The sequence below is a fragment of the Microtus pennsylvanicus genome, chromosome 9, assembly GCF_037038515.1.
Source record: "Microtus pennsylvanicus isolate mMicPen1 chromosome 9, mMicPen1.hap1, whole genome shotgun sequence".
Classification (NCBI taxonomy): domain Eukaryota; kingdom Metazoa; phylum Chordata; class Mammalia; order Rodentia; family Cricetidae; genus Microtus; species Microtus pennsylvanicus.
In genome coordinates, this window is record NC_134587.1 from 80,786,455 (window position 1) to 80,812,661 (window position 26,207).

The window sequence follows — 26,207 nt, forward strand, 5'->3', positions numbered from 1 at the left end:
ACTGTAAGTGTGGGAGTGTTCTGTTTGGAAGACCCAAAAGGTTCTCCCAACAGTCACTGATACTAACAAAAGCCTAGTTGTTGTTACTAATGACCAAAGCAAATATATATCCTCTCAAAATTAGATCAGCCAAGTGAGACCCTATCTTAAAGAAACAAAAGAAAAATAAACAAGAAACTAGACCATTCTGGGAAAGGAAGAACACTCTAGATGTTTTAGGTAACAATGTTTTCAACTCTTTTAATGCTCTAGATATTTTACATAACAATGTTTTCAACTCTTTGTAACAAATTGTAAGTTCTGTCCTAGGTCTCATACCAAGTGACTCAATTCCCAAAGTTGTGTAATTTTTTAAAGTGACTTCAGAATGAAAGAAAACCACATTATAACCACAATATAAGAGAATACAAAGGCTATCAAATGAAGCCAACATGCCAAATAACTCATGGGAGACCTCAAAAGACAAGATTAATGTATCAAGTGATCATTCGGGCAAAGGCAGCAAGCAAGCCCTAAAGCACTGCTATTCCTAAGCGTAATACAAACTCTTCACCATGACTTGTGCCTTTCTTCAGAAGTCGCATATGAGATGCCGAGTTCCTTTGCCTACCTGGCCGTGCAAGGCGCATCAGAGAGATGTAGACGTCATGGCAGTCTCTCTCCTGTGGTATGACAAGTTGTACAATCTGAAAGTTCTTGCAGCGAATAAGCAGAGGACAGCCAGTAGCCGTCGTTGCCTGCTTTTCAATGGTGGAGATCTGACTGTGCAGAATCTAGAACCAAAAGTTAGTATGTGTATGGTAAGCATGAATAAGAAACAAAATGACAAGGACAAAGAGGTCTCTGAGCCACAGACAAGAAACATCCCTCAACATTTGCCTCACTCAACACCTGTACTCTGTTTATAAGAACTGGGAGATTCCAGGGAAGAATCAGCTACAGACGAGCATAGCTGTAGTTTTCAGTTCCAGACTGTCTGACAGTCGCACTTATTATTTTGAAGAGAAATATCCAGCATTTAAATTTGCACAGCTCCAGGTAGGGAACATTTTGGGAGTCAAATGCTGAATGCATCTAATAGCTAAAATTAAATAAGGTCATGGGAAGTTAGTAAAATAAACTTTTGCGATCAACAAAAGTTAGAGATGGCTCCACTGGGAAGTGCCACCATGCTCCTTAATTCCACATGGGATGCTCAAGTTCAATGGCTACTTGGTCTCTAAGCTGTTGGTGGTCAGGCGGGCTACAAATAAAAATATTTCACTTTCTCACAGTTTGTTATTTTCAGTGGACAGACCATAGCACAGTGCTATTCATATATATATATATATATATATATATATATATATATATACACAAAAAATGTGGAATGATTAAATCAACATATATACATACATACATACACACATATGTCTGTGTGTGTGCATCAACTTCCTGAGCTATGATTTTTATGGTGATACATTAGAAATTTACTCAAGATACTTTGAAATATATAATACATCATGATTTACTGCGTGGTATATAATGCAATCAACCTCAAAACCTTGTCCTCCTATCTATATGAAACTTTGAACCCTCTGATCAGTAACTCCACATTCCTTACTTTCTTACCTCATCCTTTGCAATCATCATTCCATTAAGAAACAAACTGATAAGAAAATAAACCATTCTGGACTGTGACTCCCCAGCTTTTGAAGAGATCTATGTTCTGTCTTTAAGGGCAGCTCTCCATGAAGTTCCTGTCCACTGTGTGGTTCTGGCTACCTTCCACTAACTGTAGTCCTGTCCGTGGAGTATGGAAATGAAATCTACAAGTCAAGATTTGGCTGTAGTTTATAAAGTCATGTTTGTGGTGCTATATAATGTTTAATGTTTTGATGATTAAACACAAATATACCTAGTGACACGATGAGTCTCCAGCTTTCCTTTTCTTTTTGAAATTATCAGAAAGTAAAATCAATATAATAAAATAAGAGAACAGATAATCTATAAGATTGTGCATGGGGGAGGGGCCCATTGGAGGAACTACTAGCAACTGATAGCTGTTGATAAAGGGAGAGTCACTCTCCTCTTGGGTCATGGCCGCAGTGGTTAGCAATATAACCATGTGCGTACGGACAGTCCTGACTGGACTAGGGCATTATTAACAACCATAAGAGGAGGAAATGAAGTTGAGAGGGAGACAGGATGAGGACACTAAGGGGAGTGGAGGGAAGCATCTGGTCAGTACACACTGTATGAAAGTATGAAACTTTCAAAAACTACCAAGTATTCTAAAGCACCCTGCAAAAAACTAGCTACAGCAAATCAGATAGGGACATGCTACAACCGGCAGGACTGAAGCTCTTCTCCACGGCTCTGGCATGAAGTTTTGGCAGCTCCAGGCCACTGCTAGGTCTAGCTTTGATGATGCCTAAATAGTTAATGTTTAAGATATGTAGATGCACCAGGTAAATATGACTGTGATTTCAGAAAGACATCCCTTTTCTAATATACCCCAGAAATCACCTCCAAATGCCCAAAATACTCCATGTTCTCTACTCTGAAACAAATGAAAAACATGTAAGACCAAAAATGTGGACAGCATACCCAGGTTTCTTTCCTCGTGTCGGGTGAATTTTCCACGAATATGACATGAGTAGCCGTCAAATATAAAGTCCCCAGTGCTGCTTTTTTACAGGACACTCGATCTACCAAGCGGACATTTTCAACCTAGAGAAGTTTGAGGAAAATCAAAAGATCCAATCACAAAATATTCGGTAACCTTATACTACTTACTCTAAAACTTACATCTGAGGATGTTTCCAATAATTAAAATATTTTCCTTCATTCAGTGGCAGACTATGATCATGTATATCAAATCATAAAATACCAGTTATGAAAATATGACTCTAAATGTCTCACAAAACATTAACAAGCTGTATTCTTTCCTTAGGGTTAAAAAGGTCAGAGGTTTTATTTTATCGTAGTTATACAAAATCTCAAATTTAAGTCAAAACACATATGCATTAAAGCTCTGCATTTACATGACTGTATGAATATGAGCTATGTTCTATAGGAAAGAAAATAGCATGCTTTTCTATGCGTTTGTAAAGTTGTAGACATGGCGTATGAATATCTGCCTTCACATAAACTACTATAGTAGGGAATACAAAGATACATATGGGAGAAACCTATCAGAGAAAAGTACATAAACCCTAAAGACTGAGATCCACATTGATTTGCTGGGAAAAGTTTCTAATGATTCTAATGAATGGAATTCTCCTCCAACTGTTGGGTGTACAGAATGCTTTTCATCAAGCACTTGTGTGTTTTTATGCAGAGCAATTTCAAGGTTATTGCAGTGGGACTACCACATGACAAACCACAGAGAAGACAAGACACTCTGTACCCGGTGTGTGAAAACTGGAACACAGTGACTTCTTTAGTGCAACAGCCCCTTTTGATTTTAAGGTTGACTTTGTTTTCAGTTATGCTGGGTTTATGCACATGAATGCAGGTGCCTGAGCAGGCAAGAAGGCAGCACTGGATAGCCTGGGGGCGGGGGGCAACTGTGAGCCACTGACCCATAAGTGCTGAGCCATCTCTTTAGCTCCATCATGGAACGCAGCTCCTTTACTCACTCTGAATCAAGTCCAATATTGAAGGCCTTACCTCTTCTTCGATCCAAGACTACTTTAAGGTGCTTTTTCTTTTTCAGTTCCCACATAGTTGTGTAATTTTATTTACCAAACATTCTATTTTGAACCAACTTTAAGAAAGATATTACGAAAGAGCTATGGAAGGAGAAAACTAGGAAGATACATTTTTCGGGACAGCGTTTCTCTGTAGCTTTGGAGCCTGTCCTGGAACTAGCTCTTGTAGACCAGGTTAGCCTTTAACTCACAGAGATCAGCCTGCCTCTGCCTCCCGAGTGTTGGGATTAAAGGCGTGCGCCACCACCGCCCTTTATAGCATTTCTCTGGGGGAAAATCATTTGGCTGTTTAGAGGTATGTAGCTAAATTAGAGTTTGTATACTAATTAACAATATGCAAAAATGAAACATAAATGTTTTTCTGCTTTTAGGACTAGTGAAACTGAACGTTATTCAATATACTAAACATAAGGTAATAATATAAGGTAATAATTTAAGGTAAAAATATCAAGTATGAAATCTCCCTACAGAAATGAAAGTGCTTATACCACTTAAAATTATTTTTAGAAAGCCCAGTAGAACAACGTGAGAGACACAGATGTTGGCAGATGGGGAGACTTAATGGAATTATTCCCATGTCTTTTTGTTAACTTTGGATGCTGCTGCAGGAAAATGAAATTTCAAAGTCTGGCAATCACTCTCACAGGTCCCAGAGCTGTCAAAAGCAATTTTGAAGCTATAGAAGAAAAAAATAAATGGAGGAAAAATAAATGAAAGAAAAATACCAAAATGATCTGCCAGTGTGTGCACCAATACAAGAAATGGGTAATGAATATGACAATTCCATCACTGGACGAAGAGTGTGAAGACAGAGCAATGTTCAGGGGCCACCTCACAGCATGCTAAGGTAGCTGGAACAACCTTAAGTGGAATAAATTACCGCATTCCAGCACCATCCTTAAGACCTACTAGTTTAATAGCTATGCTTCATTGTTTGGCTGTCTCAGGTCTATTTCACCTACACTGCAGTAATGCTTCTCATAGCTGAAGATGAGACTTGGAAAACTTCTCATTTCTTGGACAGAGTTATTACTGTTTTGCCGGCCCCTGGGAAGATGACTTATAGCAGGAGCTCATGCTCTGAAAATGGCATTTAATACACGCTAAGGAAATCACACTCAGATTCTGGGCTGTGCATTTACCACTAAGCTGACATTTCTGAAATGAAATCCATCTATACGATTAACGGGGTTGCATATCACTAGGCTATTTATATCACTGCTCTTTTCTTCCTTCCTGGGACGTAACATTGTGATGCTTCTTTCTACTGATGTCTCAGCTTTGCTCCAATGCAGTAAAGTTACAGACTCTGTCATGATATGAAATGTTGAAGTCATGGCCAAGAGAGGTAACCTTGGAGAGCATGACAACTGGGGAGAGAAGACACCTGAGGACATCCATGTTTAAAGTTCTCAGGGAGAAGGGTGTGCGAAGCATCACCGGAACAGTCGGGGAGGATGGCGTAAGTGGCAGACTGTACTGTGGGGGGGAGGGGGCAGAGAGAACGGCCGGCCGTGTCAGCTGCTGCAGGGACGTGGAGCAAGGCGGCACTGGAGTCGGGAACACAGTAGACACTGGTCCTTCAGCAAGAGCCGCACAGAGCCACCAGAGGACACGGAAGTGCTAAGGATGGAAGTGAGGGTGTGATGGGATAGGAGGCAATCCTGGTCATTCAGACATACAAAGCCAAAGACAGTTCAAAGAGCCAATGGAGTCCTGTGTGCAGAATTCTTAGTGCTTGTGAGAAAACGCCAAGAAAACAAGAGTCTTCGAAAACACAGAATTGTTCTTGGAACCTGTTTCCATGCTCCTCCAAGGTGTAGTGGACAAGAGGGAGTTCACTTCAGCTGCTGTTGTTCATACGTCTCTATGGGAAACATGCCTTTGCCACATGTGGCTGTCCTTAACCCTCAGGGTACAAACCGTCTAATGCTCTGAATAAAGTTAGCTATCGCATGAGACTTTAGCCCGCCTCACTCTTAGGCCTCGCCCAGCTTATGCCGCCGCCTAGAGCAGTTATCCACACAAGAGCACCTGTGCTGTGACACAGGCATTGACCGGTGATTAGGAGGTGTGTGCGAGGCTGTTACATCCCACACTTTAAAGGATCAGAAAGGGTCCCTTTCCAAAGGATCAGAGGGATCACTAAGAGCAAGAAGTTACTTACGCTACTTGTGCTAAATTCTTCCCCGACCCTATAAAGTTTCTCAGCTTTTAAAACTGAGCTATTTTTTCCCAACTGTAGGACAAGTACTAGTTTAAGTTCAAAGATCTTGCAATATAAAAGGAAAAAATCATGCCTAAAAGCATAATCCCAACTCGATCACTGTCCATCTTTTAGTATACTATAGAAAACATCTATGTCTCATTGTAGGTGGTCTGGATGAGGCACAGCAGTGGTAGGGGAAACAATTCCCAGTAAGGCATGTCGGAATCTAACCTGTGTGCTTTCCTGAGCCATCAATCCTGCCTTAGCCAAAACCGTCTGGACATACCAGCCTTGATATTGGGAGACTCGAAGTGTGATTAAGGAAGAGGCAGGGTCTGCATCAGGGAGTAAAGATAAATAACAGATGCTAAGACAACTGGGAATAAGAGGTGCCAAGAGGAGAAAGAAAACACAAGTCGCCATGGAAGCTATCAGGCACTCTCAAGACAGCTTTGGACTTCCAAGGGACAAGAGGCAGAGGTATTCAAAACAGAGGGCCAGGCGATGGTGGCGCACGCCTTTAATCCTAGCACTCAGGAGGCAGAGGTAGGTGGATCTCTGTGAATTGAGGCCAGCCAGCCTGGTCTACAGAGTGAGTTCCAGGACAGCCAGGGTGCTGTCATGGTCCATATAAAAATTAACACCAGTAATAAATAAAAAAGAAATCCCAAACATTCTAGGTGTGTTCTTATACTGTGCCATGAATTATATTATCTATCACTTTGGACATCTGACCTCACTTAATCCACACAATACACTCATGAGTCAGGTTCTTGGTAATTTCCATTTCTAAATTCTGTCAGATATTTGCTCAACATCCTCAGATGGAGGTGACTAACTCTAAAACCTAGGCTTGTCATTCATCATGACTGTGGACCAACTACAGATGCTTCGGAGGCTATTCTAGTACTGCTATTTAAAAAATAACATTAAGATAACAAATTCTCAATTACTTCAAGCAATTTTATACATAAAACTTGAGTCTTGAAACCAGGGTGATTTATTTAGGTACAATTACACTGAAAAACTATATTCACAAACACTATCAAGACATTCTTTGAGACAAATGCAAAGACTTAAGCTTGGAAATTGGAAACAAGAGCCCAAACACTGGTACAGACTGACTTTCAGGATTCCCAGAACTAATAAGAGGGCAAACAGTAAATGTCATTGCCCTCAACAAGATGCTGATGGACTGGGGTACTGAGGGCAAACAAAAGGACATGACAGCCACTGTTGGCTTCCGGGACCTTACAGGTCAGTGGGAAGCACTGAGACAGTTTAACATCCCTCTCCATTCCCCTTCCTCCTCTGTCAGGTCTGTGCTGAGGGAAAAAAGGGTTTTTTGAGCTTTTCTAGGACAAGGCTGAGAAGCTTCAGTCAAGACACAGAGCTCCATCTCCCACCGCCAGGTCTGCAAACAGACACCCTGGCTGCAGAACAGCCACCTTCCTCTTTCCCTTTCTGCCTGAAGTCAGGAGGTGGATCTTATAAATCACCAACAGACAGGACCTCTCTCCGGCAACTCTCACCATGCCACCTGCTAACCTCACCAGAAGAGGATATTGCTTTCCACCCTGCGGGTCAGATATGGGACCGGTGAACACTCTGGGTTGCAGAATCGTCTGAGACTACCTGGGTAAGAAGAGCTGCCCTGCAGGACAAGGAGTTCACAGGCAGGGTTACCCTTCACTGAAAAGGATGGAAGAAGGACCAATGGCAGCGCCACAAAATGTTCTCAGGCCAAATACCAAGTCCTCAGAGGTACATAAATTAGGCTGAAGGTCACTGTCAATCATTTAGAGGAAGAGGTCCAGAGACTGTTGGACAGAGAGAAACCAAAATGTCTGCAGCAGCCAAAACCAAAGACAAGTTTATGTTCTAACCTAAGAAAAGCAGCTAGATAAATAGTTTGCCATGCTAAATTTGGTATCGTGACATTTTCTGACTCTACCAACATGAAAAGGAAAGTATTCAAGAGGCCTGGGCTCTGGATGAGATTCTGAAACGGGACTTGTTAGGCAGAGGCAATTGAGTTCTCTGCTTTTGACCTGCAGGAAGAGACTAAGGGTCTCCAGCAATTCCCTCAATTCCAGGATGCTGTAGCTCTGTCTCAACAGTATTTTAGAGACCATCCAGAACACAACACAGCCATGGTGGAAATGTATATGGTACTGATTGGAGATTAAAAGAAACCCAGCCACGTGGGAAGGCGGATGGTCAACAGGAAACTCTTCCAGCTTTCTAAGGAAAGGAAGGCCCAGCCCCTACAACAGCGGTATCTGAACCAGGCCAAGGCTGCAGTGCTCAACACTGCTCTGCACACCAAGTGAAGCCATGAACAGCCACAGGCGTGCACACCTTCCTGGTCACTGGAGGTGTCCAGGCTGAGTTCGTTGGTCTTACAACCCTCTCACTTTTCCTTTTAAGTTAGGGAAAAAACTAGCTGCATGCTAGAGTCTAAAAGGTTTCTTGAGTTATTTCCACATTATAATTATTCCATAATTATAATTTGGTTTTAAGTCTGAAAGGTTTCTTGAGTTATTTCCACTTGCCATAATAATAATTTGGTTTTAGGTCTGAAGTGATAGTCTTAGAAGCAAAGCCCTTTGGTTGACTTAACAGAATGAACATCATACTGAATCTCTACTTTGGCATTACATACAATGTAACTCCATTAAAAAATTTTAAGTTTGAATAAAAGAAAGCCTTTCTGGGCTAGCAAGATGGCTCAGTCAGTAGAGAAGATCTGAGTTCAATCCCAGAACCCTAATGTTGTAAAACGAGAAAAGAGTCATGGATCAAAACTCCAACCTCCAATTTCCCTGAAATTCCAATCAGAATTATTGTATTTATGGGTACAAGTGAAAACGTGTGTTGAAGCTAGAGAAGAGACAAGCAGGTTGGCTAGCCATCTAAGCCCCATGGTCTACTCTTGATGGTGCAAACCCCAGGTCCGACCTGAAAAGCCCAGTTTCCTGACTGTTCCATGGTGTCTGGCAATACCGTGATGTCTGCAAAGGTAGCTATCCCATCGGGAGCTGTAAGACCTTCTGCAACTGGGAAGAAATGCTTGATGAGCCAAGTCTTCTCAGTAGTGCCTTCGTTTCTTTTCCTGTTGGGATGGTGGGGATACTCTGACAAAAGCAACTTAAAGGAAAGGCTCACAGTTCAGGTTCTGGTCCATCACAGCAGGGGATGCACCGTATCAAGAGCCTCATGGAGTAGGTCACACTGCCATGTAGAGTTGAGAAATGGGAAGGGATAAACGTAGACTCAGTTTACTTTCACCCACTGCACACAATCCAGAATCCCCTGCCTAGGAAACAGTTCTGCCCACAATCAGGATGGATCTTCCTGGGACTGGAGAATTGGCTCCAGAGGTCTGGGGTTCAACTCCAGCACCCACATGCAAGTTCACAACCATCACTACCTAGTTCCAGGAGATCCAACACCTCTGGCCTCTATGGATACCAAGAACATATATGGTACACTGATATACATACAGGCAAAACACCTATACACATAAAAATGTTTTTTGTAATTAAAATGATGGATCTCAACACATCAGTTAACTAATTAAGATAGCCCTCCCACGCATGCTCAGAGACCTATCTCTAAGTGATTCTAGATTCTGTCAAATATACAATTAACAATAACCATCCATTAGTCATTCAATATTTGCACATATATATTTGGAAATTCCAAAGTGGTTTTGTTTACGGAAGATGTCACTATCTGCATAACAATTGATATGATGTTTCACGATGTTCCAAACCTCCTGAACTATCAATAGTCCCACTCAGAGTAAAAGAGAGAGAGACAGAGAGAGACAGAGAGACCGAGACAGAGAGAGAACGAACGTATGTGTGGTGGTGGTGGTGTATGTCTCAGTGGTTCTTAACAAAAATAATTATCATTAAGTTAATCCACAACAAAGACCCAAGTCTTACTTCTTCCTCCCACTGAATACTCACATCTATAGCACAATTTCCTTATGTTAATGTAGTGGTAACCAGAGATGTATTCAATTATAGTTGCCAAAACACTCTGATACACAAGAAGAAAAACTGAAGCAAAAACAAATTCTTCCGACCATTCAGAATTGCTATAATCTTATAATTAGGGGGTGGTGATGGTGGTAAATTTCCTAATTTGAAAAGGAAGCACTTTCTTCTTTCTTTTTATATAAGATTGCCTAATCAAATAAATAGCAGTATTTGTGGAACTTCAAGGGTTTTCCAGTCAAGCCTTTTGGTAGAAAAGATCATGAACACCAATCCTTTCCGCAAAAGGCAGATTTAAACTGTTCAAAACTATAAAACCAATGAAAGTTGTTTCCCAGGACCATTTCATTCAAAGGTCAGAGATAGAAGAACAAGTACAGGAAGGGAAAAAAATACAGAGCACAACCCAAGAAAATGCATGCCATGAAACCAAAATCAACATTCTGCCTTCGGGGACCCTTAGGGCCTTCGGTACAACTCATGAAAAGATACATTGCTGTGCAACCAAATTAATTCACAAACACAGGTAGCAAGCATGGCACCTGCGAATTAACCCATTGACAATTAGACAGTTCAGCCCTATCACTTTAAGTTCTGCAACTTAATAAATTTATTATTTAATTGTGTTCATTTGCTGCAAGCCCAAAGGTTCCCAATGAGTAACAAGGCACAGATTATTGGACACCGTCCATCTGTTACAAACCTTCTAGGAGAAAGAGAAATCTGAGTCTCACATGGCTCAGGCCAAAGATGTTACTAAATCATATGTCAACAAAGGTCAATGGTAACACTTGCTTCAGACTGGCAGGAACTCAGAACACCCAGTTCCTCACACACTGACTCCTGACCACACCTGCATGCTCAGGGCTCTGCATGCTCCAGGCCGCTCCAGCAACCCCAGCCTTACCATCCACTGCACCTACGGACAGAAAAGTATCAGATGGCCCACCAGCACTGCAGCTCCCTGGGTCACATGCTCATCCAGAAAGCCACATAATGATGCAATCTGAGAGCCAGGACTGCTAGTACAGGACGCACAGCCTGCATACAGACCGCGCAAACATCTTAAGGGCCAAGGAGACTGACAATGAGTCAGCACACATGGAACAGACAATCTTCCCCAAGTTCTGCAGGGACAGTTGTACTACAAGGATCATGTCACTCTATCCACAGCTGCGACAGCTCCCCTCCGCTGTGGTTGTGGTCCTTCCACAGCACAGGCCCACCTGATTGGCTCAGCAGCTCTTCCTTTCATTCCCCACACAAGAGAGACCTCGCTGACTACCCTTCAGAGACAGAGAGGCACATCAAGATTTACAGTCACAGCTCAACCTTCACCTTCCTCGTTTCTCCAGTAACCACTATTTAGCCCACATTTTCAGTTCTACCCACTTCAACACAAACTTTTCTCTGGACAGGGCTGGATTCATCCAGCTTAACTGAAGTAGAAGGATTTCGATAGGGAAAATCCGCATCCCAGTCTGAAGCAGACTTACAATCCAATGGGTTTAGACAGATCCACATTAGTCGAGAACTCCATCCCTGTATAATCATGATACAGTTTTGAAAACTCCCAGGAGAAGAACAGAAAGGTATAGCCTAACTAAATTTAAAAGGGGGGGAGGGATAAAATTTTGGAATTCCATGCATATTAGGAGGAATTTTTTTTTCAGTGTACCAGATTTCAAAGTAAACAAGCAATACATTTCCCAATTTCCTGAAAATGTTTAAGTCCTTCTACCACACGGGAAAAAGGAGTCCTGGATGCACATCCTTTTAAAGATTTGTGAGCCACATACACAGTCTCAAGTTATTCCTAGACAGTTACAGTCCATCTGTGAAAACAAAGGATTTGAGAATTTTTCTTTTAAAATGAGAAAAAAAAAGTTTCATTTCCTGTATTTAGGTTCTTCAATCTGACTTAGATCAAGGCAAGGAAACTAGCCTGACAATTGTGAATAGACCTAGAATGTTTACACAGGAGCAGGATGCTGTTCTATCCGTGTAGCTCACTGCTGAGAAAGCGGGGCCGACGGACACTGAACTATTGGCGGTAGAGCATGGAGTTAAAACAATGACACAGAGCAATGTTACTGACAGAACAAGAGTGCTGGGAACCCCTGGGAAAGGCCAGAGAAGGGCGCGCCTGTGGCTCGGGGGCAACTGCAAACATCATGCCACAAGTCGGCTCTCAAAAGTGGCCAGACACTTGAGAGTTTGCAAGGGGCTGAAGGATTTATTTTGGTAGGGTGACCCTGGATGCGTAGCCTCAAAGGAACATGCGCTGCTGAACAAAAGGACAGTCCCAGGATTTATTTCAGCGCCACCTTAAAATAACCTCAACCAAAAATACCATTTTCTGCAAGCATAAATTAAGAGAAAGCGATTGGAAAAAAGTTTAAAAAATAAATTAAGAACAGATGCTAGGCCTGATATAATTCAAATATGAAGTGTATGGAGTAATCTATCGGGAGGCAGAGGCAGGCGGATCACTGTAAGTTCGAGGCCAGCCTGTTCTACAAAGGGAGTTCCAGGAAGGGCTCCAAAGCTACAGAGAAACCCTGTCTAAAAACCAAAAACCAAAAACAAATAATGATAGATGTATTAATAAAGTCACTTTAAAAAGTTAACTAGTTTTGGGAGAAAAAGACCTTGTAGTCAATCAATACAAAATGCTACAGGCTTTATTTTTTGTGATAAAAATACATTTCTCAAAAAAAATATTTCTAAATTTCTAAAATTCTTCTGAATTTGACATATTTCTACCAAAAGCATTAGCTGATAAAAGACTAAATAAACCCTTTACTTATAAAGCTCTTCGAAAGCTATGGGAAAATATATTTCCAAGGCCAAGCTGTGCCAAGTGGAACTTACTGTGGTCCAATGAGAAGAGACACCTCGGGCAGAGAGGGAGGTAAGCCTCTCCCACCAAACCTGACAGGGCCTGAGGATGGAAGAGTGGAGGCTATCCATCCAGGGGCAAGCCAGGCTGCATCGTGTCTACACATCCCCAGACTGTACTCTTGAACGCCTGAAAGACAGACTGCACAACCATACCACATGCTCTTCCTCCTCTTACTATAGAGCCCTTAAGAGACCATTATTCCCTCTCTACGAAATTCATGCAAAGCAAATGTCTCACAGATACAAAAATAGGAGGCCTCTTCTGAGTTCTGAAAGGCAAAGCTGCACTACTGCCCTGCCACGGGGAAACGACATGCTCAGCTCATCCTAACACTCAGGCCTACCCACTAATACCTCCTTGTTCAACCACCCCATGCAATGGCCATTCTCTGTCCTCTAAGTTGCTATGATGCCTCTGGTAGTTAACACTCATTTTACACCTACCAAGCACTGCCTTAATGCATGTTATTCCTACAGCACTGCTTGGAATCCAATCTCAAGGAAGGCACTAGTTATTCTGTATTTGATCCTGCAGCCCCATGAACAATGTCGGCACCCACTTTTATAGCTATTCCATGGCTTACTGGATTCCAGAAGCAACAAACCCTAACAATTGCAGATCAACCCCCCTCAACTGTAGGATCCTTAAGGATGGGCATCACAATTTTTTCATCTTTGTAGGCTAATGCCTAGCATATGTGCTAAAATATGTGTCCAACAAAGGAAAATTAATAGTGCTTTGGTTAAAAACAAAGCATATGAGAATTTACAGGTAGAACTGGGTATGATTAAACAGGAAGGTACTCTTAGTAAATTTGAATTTTCAGATGAGATAAAGAGGAATTGTCTATTACGGAATTCATTAAAAGCCAAAGACCAGGAATAATAAAGGAAAAGAGAACTTATGTCCTATAACTAAAATGATACAATCTTGAAGGATAATAAGAAAAAAGGGCAATGAAGGTCTTGAGTCTTGGACCCAGAGTCACATTAAACCATATTCTCTCTTCATTCATTGGACAGTGTAAGGGTTCCTCCCCTTGTAGCAGACACTGGCCTGGATGCTGGGGATACATAAATAGCTGAGTTAAAGTCCCACCTGCATTCTACTTGGGGATGTGTGGGCAAGAAACAGACAATACACCAGATGGAAAAATAAAGTAAAATTTGTGTGTATGCATCTGTTTATGCTAGAGGACCAAAGATCTGAGGGAGGAAATTAAAGCAGATAAACATCTGACAGTGGTCTGACAGGAAGGGCTTCTCTAATAAAATGGTGAGCATGTTCAACTGAGTCAGCCATGTGGAAGCGTGGAGGAAAGAACATTCCAAGAAGAGGGGAGAAAATACAAAGGCAGGAGCAGCCATGGATGCTCAGGTGGTAGGGAGGGCTGATCAGAGGTGTCAGCGTGGGGAGGAATGGACCAGCTGGCACAGGTTACAGAGATGAATCTTGGAGGGTCTTCCGAACCACGATATGAGCTCAACTTTGATGTTGAGGATGGTGGGAAGCCACTGGAAAGCTTACAGGAGAAAAGGAACGGGGCTTGAGAAAGACATGTTCTAGAAATGAAATGGTTTTCCAAATAGAGATTACAAATACACTGTATAAAATAATTATAATATGCTTAATTCCAAATGACGATGTCAGTTCCGTGAAACTAGGTGTGGCAGTGATGTTAACCATCAGAGAGCCAGGCCTTTACACAAGACTGACCATATGAGAAGCATGCAAGTTAGCAAACAAAGGCTATCTACTCAGTCCAAAAGGCAGCATCCCCTCTTCTAAAACCTTTAACTGCTAAAACTGACTGAACTGTACCTTGAACATCTAAGTAACTTGTGCTTTGCAACATGCCCAGAGGAATCAAATTTTCTCTCAGAGCTTGGCAATACATTTATTTCTCCGGGAATCTGTGATAAGTAGTGTTTTAATAAGCAAAAAAAAGAGGAGAAAAGTAAATATACAATTTTTATAAAGTTGTCATGGCCTGCCACAAAGCTTTAAGTGGAAGCTATTTTTAAACTATTTCAAATGGCTGTGGGAGGAAGGGTTGGGTCCATGTCCTGGGAAGGACTCTTACTCCCAAAGGCTTCAACTCGCTGTCCACCGGGGGAAAGGGCACTAGAAAAAATAGTTTAAACTGTTCCTGGCCTAAGAAATATGATACAAAATGAGCTACTTGCAGGCCCTCTGAGCACTGAGTGAGAATACAAAGCTGAGGCTTCACACGCACAGTCACGGAATTTTGGCTATCTGGTCATACATACTGTCACGGCTTGTCCTGTCCAAAGTGGAAGAAGTAACAATAAAAACAAGTCACAAAGTCAGGGTGAGAAAACCTTGTGTAACTCTCCTCTGTGAAAAGCACCTCAGACAGTGTTGAGTCTACAGAGATGACGCAGAACCAAGAGAGTCTACCGAGGAAATGCTAAAACTTACCAAGAAGGGAACAATGGCCAAGATGGCCACACACAGGTGCTCAATGTCTCCATTACTCCAGCATGCAAATGTTTCTAGGTACATAGCAAATGCTCTGCCTCCCTTTTCAGTAGGACTGGTACTTCCCTCTACTACAGAGTTGTGTGTCTTGTCCTCCCCACTACCCCATCCCATCCCTCCCAATACCCCCCACCTCACCTTCTCCACACATCCACTCCAAAAAGACCCTCCCTTAGGAATCCAGGCAATTCCTCATAGGCTGCTTTCAGTGTCTCCCCGAGCAAAACTGGATAGTTTCCTAAAATCCATGAGCTTGCAGAGATTAATGTTTTTATTAAAGAAAAATACACTCTGAAAGCAAGGGTGTGAACGAGAGTTGGGTTACACAAAGTCACTCTTTGTAGATTGCCTCCAGGGGAGAAAAATATTTGAACCCATTGTGAAGTGTGGAAGTGAGTAAGTAGGTCAACCAAAATGGATTGAGAAATTTCTTTTTATTCTAATATTGCATGGAAGTTTTCTCAGCACACAAACCTGGCGTCATCTCCTTTTGCAATCAGAGTAATAATAATAATAATAATAAAAAGTGCTAAGAAATACCATGAGCCTCATTGTTAACTGTTGCAAATACATTCTCGGTGTGGTCTGTAAACGTCAAAGGTGAGGGAGCCAACGTTTTGAGAGTTCTCAGGAACTCATGGAGACCATATACCTAGTTGTAGTCAGAACTGTGGTACTGACCACAGATGGACACAAAGATAAAAGGAACAAAACTGAGCCGAAAAAGCCCACACATCTGTGCTGAATTGATTCTTAGCATGTGTGCCAAGACGAGGAGCTGGATCAAGCAGGGTCTTAATAATAAACAGCCCTGGAGCAAGTGGCTCCACAAGCAAAAGCACTACTGCCCTACACCTCACACAACCAGTAAAACTTCGTTCCAAGATATAAAACCTAAACGCTAAGACTTTGGGGTCTTGGGTTAGGCCATGGATTGTAAAAGCCAAGGCACCACGGAAGGCACTAACAGCTTAAACTGGACTGGACTCCCACCAAAACTAAAAGCTTTAATGTCTCAAAAGTCAACACCAAGAAAGAGAAAGGACATCCCATGGAATAAAAGAAGATAATCATGAGTCATATATGCACTCGTGAGCAGAATCTATGAAGAACATTTACAGTTCAAATACTAAAGGCCCAGCTAAATTACACTTCAAAAACTAGGACAGTCCATCTAAAAACAAGCAAACGACTTAAACAAATCTGTATCCAAGTAAGATATCATCAACACACACACAAAAAAGTAGTCAGATTATCTCTCAAGGGGCTGCAAAACACCCCCAGTCGGGCCTACATACCCCACCACTTACAGAATAACTGTAATCTTAAAAGTAGACAGTAAAGGCTGGTGAGGGGATGAACTGGAATGCCCATTCATGTTTATAGAAAATAGAAAATGGTGCAACATCTCAGGAAAACTGTTATTAATCAAGAGACTCCCGATTATACACCCAAGAGAACTGCAAAACATGTCCCCCAAAACACCTGGACATGAGTGTTTATGGATGCACTAGTTATAATAAATAAAACATCCAGAAATAACCCAAATACCAACTAATAAATGAGTAAACAACCTTGAACACATCCACAATAGAGTATTAACTAGCAATAGCTGGGATGTAGCTCACACTTAGAACTAGGTAACCATGTGTGGTGGGATGAGCCTGTGACCCCAGTAGTTCAAGATCATTCTCTGAACTGGTATAAGCTACAGAAACCTTGTCTCAAAAAAATAAGAATATTATTTAGCAATATATTCTAAAAATTGTATGAGCCCTAAAACATCACACTAACTGAAAGAAGTTAGGCACAAAGAATAGCATATTTTATAATGCCATTTATAGAAAATGAACAGGCAAATATGTAAAGAAAGCAGATTATTGGGTAGCTAGAGTACGGGAAGATACAAAGGAGAAATAACTGCTAACATACACAGGGTTTCATTTTAGAACATTCTTAGGTTTAGAACTGTCTGAAAATTATGTTCCTGTACAAAAGCCATTTTACCTGGAATACTTATCATGTGTAAGAACAGCCCTAACTCACTCCCAGCCACCTGTCTTCTCAAAGTTCTGCATTTTTCTCCATAACATTTTCTCCCACAACACGTACACACAGGCCATGTGTCTTCATCCAGCTACCTAAAGGGTATTGGCAGCGAGCAGCATTTCTACACTACATGCATGAATAAAACTGCAATTCAAGTATGACGAATTCTTTAATTCAACGGCAGACTGTGTGCCCTAAATACCAAAGGCTAACTCAGGACAGCAAGACTTCATCCAAATATTGTTAAACCTTTTAAAGGGGAGGATTTCAAGGAACATGGATGCCTATCTCTATCATCTATCACTCTCTCCCTCACTCTCTAGAGACAGGGTCTATCAGTGAATGGGGCACTTGAGCTTGAGGGCTCCACTGGTGACCAGCATGCCCCGGTGACCCTGCTGTCTCAGGATCCCTGCTTGTAGCCAATCCCTGTCCTTCACCTAGGATGGCATTTAGGTCCTCAGGTTTGAGGTACCAAACACTTACCCACTGAGCCATCTTTCCAGCACTAAATATGGATGATTTTTGAGGCAGGCTTAACACAATTTCTGAGAGGATTTGGCTTTCTGAAAACGGAAGATGTAACTGCCACAGCTATACTTTAAAGTGTAACGGTTCAGACCAACAACGCAGGCCACCTTATCTCTTGAGTGTGAGAGACCATGTGTGACTGACTACACAGATCGTCTCCTCTGCAGTTGTGAAAAAGTTTTGGACCTTTCTAGATGAACACACAATGCTGCTCCTGGTTCTTATGGTAAAATCAAATTATCAGGAAAAGCAAGCAGAACGCTGAGTAACACAAACGCAAACTGTTAACCTGGAGCTAAAGATACAAGCAGACAGCTGAAGGCCTGGACTAGGAGCATCCAGCCCCCAGCTGCCCTTCCACTTCACTCTCAAAAGTGCAACGAAAAATGACGGACTTGTGAAGCACATCAAACCTGGAGTCACATGGTACAATTTTGAGTCTCAGTCTGCCCTCTCGGGTTGAAAAACCCGTTCAGCCTCAGTTTCCTCAGCTTTGAAGTACGGCTAACGATGGTATTCACCTGCAAGCGGGACTGAGAAATACGTGGATTATCACACAGAAAGCTCCAGTGCAGCGCCCAGTACAAGGGCTCCAGTGCTCTACAGGAGTGGCTTTGATCAGCCATCCTGAGTGTTGTTGTAAATAGCTACAAGGTAAGCTCAACCTGACAGGTGAGCAAAGACACATAAATCAACAAATCATATATCATCATCAAGAATAAATTATTTAAAAAATTCTGGGAAAAAATGCCACAGAGTCATCAAATAAATCTTTAAAATGTGTGTTGAAATGGAACCAAAAAATAAGAAGGGAGGCAATACAGAGTTCCGCACAGTGGTTTAAATACACTGTTACAGTGACAAGATGGGGATAAGTTAAATATCAAAGAAATTAAATGCTTATCTTAAGAACAATGAAGCAACTAAGGCTTTTGACTGCTTCCCAGAATTCCGTACAGATGTAAGACTTCTGGGTGAGAAACAGAAGATGTTGTTCACTGCACACCGAGAGCTCAAGCTTCCCGTTCACAAGAGCTCCGCACCCTGCCTCCTCACTATGTCCAGGGAGAATATGGAGCAGTCTACACAGACAACCAAACCTGAAGAGTCTCTGCCTCTAATGAAGACAATTATAATGGTTGGGGAGGGCAGATCAAGTCGCTCTACGTTACTTAGATAGAAACACCTGAGAGAGAAAGAGAGACTGTATCTAAGCTGTTCACTATTCACCATCTTTCAGACAGAAGCATGGATGTGCAAATGATCTACCAGAACTGTAGGGTTGGCCTAGACTAACTTATGCATGGTCTAACCACAGACTATAATTATAGTATCTGAGGTTATTAAAAGTCACCTTTCAGAAAAATAGTTAATAAAAAGAACATTAAAGAGACAGAATATGGACCAGGCTTTGTTTAATTCCATTTGCACTCATATGCAAAGAAAAGGACTAGCATGACATAGAGAAGTAGGTTTTTCTGGGTAGTGATTGTTTTCATTCTGCTTTTCCAACAACATGTCTTCATGACCTCAATACTCAGAAACAACTTTAAGAAAGTCTAGACATGACTTGGGTCAATAAAATTAAACTTCTTATGTTTCAAATGGCACAAAGGGTGGGGAAGCTCAACTGACTTGGTCTGATGTCTGGCAATGCAAGAAGTCCTGAGTTGGATCCCTAGTAACCAGCATCCCTTAAAACAGGCATGTTGGCACATGTCTACTGTGGAACAATGATCTTGACACCTGTATTGGTTTAATAAAATGCTGATTGGCCAGTAGCCAGGCAGGAAGTATAGGTGGGGTGACCAGAACAGAACAGAATTCTGGGAAGAGGCTCAGTCTGCAGTCATCAACCAGACACAGAGGAAGCAAGATGAGAATGCCTCACTGATAAAAGGTACCAAGCCACATGGCTAACACAGACAGAATTATGGGTTAATAAGATGTAAGAATTAGTTAATAAGAAGCCTGGGCTAATAGATCAACCAGTTTATAATTAATATAAGTTTCTGTGTACTTGGGACTGAATGGCTGTAGGACTGGGTGGGAAAGAAACCTCTATCAACACATGTCCACCATCTTAGCAACTGGAAAGTGGAAGCAAATTGGATCAGATGTTTAAGGTCATCCTCAGCTACAGAGTCAGTTCAAGGTAAGTATGGGATACACAAGATTTCTTATAGCCACAATTTAAAAAAAACCACTTATCAGAACAGTGAAAGGAAAACCTACAGAATAGGAGAAAACACTGACAACTCAGAAATATGACTAGAGACTTACACCCAGAGCTCTCACAATTCAACAATTAAAAAGACAAGGGGGATGGGAAGAAGGGGAGGCTGAGAGAGGCTATCTGGGAAAGTGGGCATGACCACAGCAGGACACATGTGCCCACAGAAACTTAACAGTGATATCCATTAATATACACAATTAATATGCATTGGTGACTTTAAAAAATAATTTCTTCAAAGAATCTGGAAGAAATTAAAATTCAGTTTCAAAATAAATGAAGGATTTAGATAAACTTATCTGGAGAAAATACACAAATGGTTAGAGTAAGCACATGGGAAAACCCTTAGCACCCTCAGTCATTAGGGGATACAAACAGGATACTTGATCTAGGGTGGGCTTACTGCCTGAACAACTTAATGCTTAATTCAGGATATAGTTGCTTGATGTCTTAAGTATTGAAGCAAGTAACTGTTCTGGTTGTCCTTTGTATCATGTTAAAACAGTCTTTTGCCTTCTTCCCCTCTTCTGTATTGGGTATAAAAGTGTACGGAAAATAAATGTGGGTAAATTCAGCATTCGGTATTCGCTGTGTTGCCCCCCTATTACTATCCTGAGTCTCTGTGGTTCTTATCTGTTCCTCCTATTTAACGTTTTCTAATCTGCATGCTACTACCCTGGAACATACAAACCCACCATGGCTAGGATTGTAGCAGAAGTCACCCCAAAAACGTGGCTCATGACATAAAAAAAAAAGCATATTATTGGATTATTGGTTGCTAGAGTCAGGAGAAAGGGAAAAAGGAAGTAACCACTAATGTGTATTGTGATTCCTGTGAGAGTAAGAAAATGTTCATAGCTGGGCAAGGTGCTACACACCTGCATACACTCTCTACTATATTTATCATCTGCAAATCATTTTATAAATAAAAGAAAAAGCCCAAGTGGCAATGGTATAGCAATGATGACTGGCAAAGAAAGAAAATCTCATCTTACTGTCAGAGAGCTCACAAATGAGATTACTATTCCCAAATGGAAGAAACAGTCAAATTGGTCAGTTTGACATTAATTCGAGACCAGATTCTAAAATTAGTTACTTAATGGAACTTTGTAGCAACCTAAAAAGGGAAACCATCAGCCATCAGGAACATCAAGATTCACTCAGTCATCATTTCAAAAGGCTGTATTTCCTTTCGCTCAGATGAACTGTTTGGAGGAGTGACGAAGGATGGCTAAGAGACCTAGTAAAGTTACCAAGGCTAAAGTCCTAAGAAATGGGGCAAAGGGCATCAGCTGCTAAGAATGTGCACACCATAGTTTCTCTTGGATAAGATGAGGAACGAGGCAATAACACTAAGCACAATTTATAGTGCCTGGTACCAAACTGAGAGGATGGGTATAAGGATCCAAAGCAAGATTGAGCAACAGTCTAAACCCAATGGAAAGCAAGCAAGCAACAACAAAAACAAAAAACAAACAAACAAAAAGCCTAACTCATGTACGTTTAAGACATTGTAAACCAAAGCTAAACAATGATTTCTTTGGGCGTGAAAAAGTATTCTAGAACTGGACAGTGATGATGCGTGCACAACACCACATGCATACTAAAGCCAATGGGTTGCACATTAAATATAAATGTAATCATTACTGTAGTGTGTGTGTGTGTGTGTGTGTGTGTGTGTGTGTATAGTATGTATGGTATGTAAGAGGGCTCACAATCCAATCAAGTTACAGATACAAGGCATATAAAACCTAGATTGCTAATATGCCTATTTTAAAAAAATGAAGTACTTAAATGAAGAGCACTGTTCATTCTTTCAAGCATTATTTAATACATGCCTCACTGTGTGAGGAGCTATGGATGAAGGAATGAATACATCCACATTTTTCTGGGATCCCCAATTAAGAAAGAAAGCTCAACAGTCAACAAATACCACCAAAATTAATATAATAATCAAAATGAGGAACATAAAAGAACAAAATGGTTCCATACAAAAAAATAGGCAAGTCTAATTTAGATGAAGGTAGAGGCAATATCCCCTCTGAGATTACATATATTAGATTTATTTTGTGTGTGTTTTGTTTGTATTTATATATGTGCACCACATGAGGGTTGGTGCTTGTGGGGGTCAAAAGAGGGCACTGGATCCCCTGGAATTGGAGTTACAGATAGTTGTGAATTATCATGTGGGTTCTGGGAACGAACCTGGGTCCTCTACAAGATGAACAAGTGCTCTGAACCACTAAGCCATCTCTCCAGTCCCTGAAAATACGTTTTACTTGAAACTTTGACTATGAGAAATTTAGCCTGGTAAAGAAAAGATCAGAGTGTGCCATCTCCCATTTCCCCTGGAAAGGAATGACAGTGCGTAAGTCCTACGCTACAAAAGAAACCATCACACTTGCTAAACCTTCAAAGGGCATTGCCCTGGTCAGGAAATGGTCACTAAATAAAGCTGGGGAAAGAGGACACGTCAGTCACACAAAGTCCTAGCATCCTTTGACTCATTTCATCTGTCAGCTTTATTGGATTAAAAATAAATAAATAAATATAAAAACAAACATAACTAGGGCATGAATGAGGCACATGAATGTGGGGAGCACCATCTCAAGAGTTGGGGTCCCTGACTACAGAAAAAGGGGGAGATAACTAAGCAGTGTCATTCCCTTTCCCTACTGAGAACCTAGGGCCAAGCCATTCCACTGTGATGGCCTCCCAACCACGATGGGCTGTAAACCCTCCGACTGTGAGCCAGTGTAAACCCTTCCTGCTCTAAGTTGCTCTCTGCTGGGTGTCTGGTGGCTGCTAAAGGAAAACTAATATAAGTAATGTGTGATCATATCTTGCCATAATAGAATTACCCAGCAAAGAAGAAAACAGGAAAATGGGGAGACTCTTGGGGAAGCACGCCAAGGTCTGTACCAGAGAGGGTCACAAAGTCCATTAATAACTCAAAGTTACAAATGTGAAGGAAATGCCTTGTAGAAGATTACAACAGCAGAGCAAAGACTCCACTTCCCACCGTGAACAGTACAGGTAACACCAAGTGCCTCACTCCCACCCAACTGCAAAGCAACTTGTTCTTGGAGTAGTTTTTCCCTGCACGGGACTCTTAGGGTAGAAACGCATCCTGTTTAGCCTATGTTCTATAAAGAGCTTTACTGAAGTGTACACACAGGCACACACAGAGAGAAAGAAATACCTACAAGGCACTCCTAATAATTCAAATGTATCTTCTTAAACTGCACTCCAGAGCACACGCTGTGACAGCTATTCATTTTCACCGAACAAATCAATAACTTACATTGTCAATGGAAAAGGAACTATACATCATGCGTGCATTTAATTTCCTCAAAGAAAAAAAAAACCCTTTGCATCCTGGTAAATACTGCATCAGATAAACAGTGGATCAGCTAAGCAGGTTTTGCATACACAAGCCCAAGATAAAAAAACTATAAAATCATGGAAAAACCCAGAGAATAGAACAGAAACACGAAGTCTATGAATATGACTTTCAACAACTACACATTTCATGTATGCTTTGAAAGTAACTATACACTTTTCCTTCATGCATATGCAATGGTTAATGTTTAAAATTCATGTGTCTGCTGTATGCACCCCTAGCAGCCAGAGTTGGATACTGGACTCTGCCTTCTGTTTTTCTACCACTTTCTGCCTCATTTTTGAGGCAGGGTCTCTCTTGCGGAAATGGGAGCTTGCTGCTTTGACTAGACTGGCCGGCCAGTGAGCTCTGGCAATCCTCATTGCCAGCCACCACTCAGTGCTGGGGTTACAGCTGTGTGCCAACACACACCCCGCTTTTATGTGCGTGCTGGGGACCAAATCAAATCCTCATACTTGTGTAACATGGACTTTACTAACTGAGTCATCTTCGGAGCCCAGCATCCTAACCTTTTGCTGTTGCTGTATATGACTTTGTCCTCTATGGTGTTCCCAGCTGAGTACCATGCAACTGAGTTGTGCTTGTTTGCTCTCATACTGTCTTAAGTTTCCTGTTCTGCGTTGGCTTGCATTCACAGCTACCCTTGACGTACAACACTGCCTACAGGGTGGTGATGAAAACCAATCTTGTTGCTCAGGTATACATAAATGGCTTTGTCTGAGACAAAACATAATTAGGACCAGAAAATGACTTTACTCTCCCAAGTTCATACTGAATGAGAGAATGCCACCCAGCGCCACGATAGAGAACTTGTCATCCTGGCTGGTGACATCCACACAAGACACTACCTGTACAAAGGGCCTCTTCATCATGAAAGAATGCCCTTGGTGAGAGGCAAAGGAAATACAGGGGTTAAATTCATCATTATCAAATAAATTATTTAGTACCACTTAAGCCCTGAAAGCCTTGGGCCACCTATCCTGTGGTTTATGGAACTGTCTTCTAAGTTTACAATTTCCTGATTGTAAAGCAATTTAATTCCACAGTGTAACACCAATGCAATTTATATTTGCCACTGGAACTGACATTCTTCAGCAAGCTAGAGGAACGAGTCTTCCACAAACATAATATTAAAGAGGTTTTTTAAACTAAGAGGTATCGGCCACCATTTCAGAATGTAGGAATAAATTATTCTTACTGGGTAGAGAGCAAAGTAATTACATTTATTTCCCTTCTCATGAAATAATAATACCGCTGGGGCCACATGAGTTCTGTTCACTCAGATACAGCTTTGGCCTAAGTCTATCAGGGGCCTAGATTTTAAACATAAGACGTTTCGGGAAGGACTGTGTGATGGCAACAAGAGACAGACAACAGAATTTTTAAAAGTATTCCTTCCCATCTTTTTTTTTTAATCTGATAGGAATTTCTATCATTACATTATTTTTGTTCTAAATTATATTTCAACAAAGAATGGCAAGGTTTGGAGGCTTCCAGGCTTACTTAACTGGATAATTGGAAACTAGTCATTTTTGTTCAGTGGCAAACGCTGGTGTGTTTAACACACACCCACGGATGAATCTATCCCTAGCATCTTTCTTCCCTGAGAAGCAAGCAAACTGGAAATAGAGGGATACGCCATCATTCAGTTATAGCAAGTATGGATCCTAAGCTCAGAGGAAGGCCCCCTAACAGCTCCCGCCATGCGATGGGAAAGGATGCATCGCGTGAGTCTTAAGTCTTAGCTTCCACAAGCTTCCAAGTTCATTCAAGCCATCTATTTATAATGCGCTTTCCTTGCACCTGCTATTCAAGGGCTTGCTTCCCTTTCAACTGCTCAGGAGCTACAGGCACCTTTCTAAAATGATTTTTTTTTTTTTTGGAAGCCTAGAACCAAACAAGTAGAAAAACCTTGTGACTCAAGAGACAATTAGGGTTCGTTCCCTCCTGCCCACCCCTGCGTCCACAGGGCACCCCACAAACCGCCCTCCCTCCCCCCAAGGACAAGAGGTTAGCTCCGGTTAGGCCTGTGAGCCAGCAAGAGAAAGGCCGGCCCCGCAGCGCACAGGAAGATGCTAGGGAGCCGTCAGCTCCTCCCTCGCTCGCGGTCCAGCTCCCCGTAGGGCAGCTCCGTGCGCTCAGGCTCAGCATCCCTCCGACTCTCCCTCCTCCGCCCAGGCCACCAACCTTGGGCGTGCGGATGTGCTCCATGGCGGGCCCGCGACTGCAGGGTCCCCGGCGGGCGCGGCCTCACGCACCTGCGCGCGCGTGCGGCGCAATGGGAAGGGAGGGGAGGGGGCTTCGGCCGGAGCGGGCGTGGGCGGGCCGTGGGCCTGGCTCCGCCTCCAGGTGCGCGGGATGTGCGGGAGCCCCTGGGCGCCTGCGCGGGCCCAGAGCTCGGCTCTGCGCCTGCTCGCACCTGCGGGTCTCACACCCACTTTGGACTTCGCCCTCCTTCTCGGTTTCGCCTCTCTGGCTGAGGATCTCACTGCCCAAGCTGCTCGATTTTTTTCTCCCCCCCCCCCCCCCCCCGAGATGGACATCCTCAAGTCGGTCGTGGAAGCGCTTGCCTGAATGTCCCAGCCACTCAGGAGGCTGAGGCAGGAGAATCATTTGGGTCCAGCAGCTTGGAAACCACAAGACATCCCCGTATTTTAAAAACAGAAGGAAAAA

The 26,207-nt window shown here is 42.1% G+C and overlaps 1 protein-coding gene across 2 annotated transcripts in view; it reads right to left on the bottom strand.

Annotated features, from left to right (window-relative positions):
• The window catches only part of Mtmr7 (myotubularin related protein 7), a 76,804-nt gene extending 50,953 nt beyond the window's left edge, over window positions 1-25,851 (bottom strand). For both annotated transcript variants that reach the window (XM_075986560.1, XM_075986559.1), the window contains exons 1-3: window positions 25,722-25,851; window positions 2,590-2,712; window positions 611-773 (exon numbers count right to left, since the gene is read on the bottom strand). In XM_075986560.1, the coding sequence (XP_075842675.1) occupies window positions 611-773; window positions 2,590-2,712; window positions 25,722-25,745 (310 nt within the window). In that variant the 5' untranslated portion in view covers window positions 25,746-25,851. The remainder of the gene's footprint in view (window positions 1-610; window positions 774-2,589; window positions 2,713-25,721) is intronic.
• Window positions 25,852-26,207: the final 356 nt, after the last annotated feature.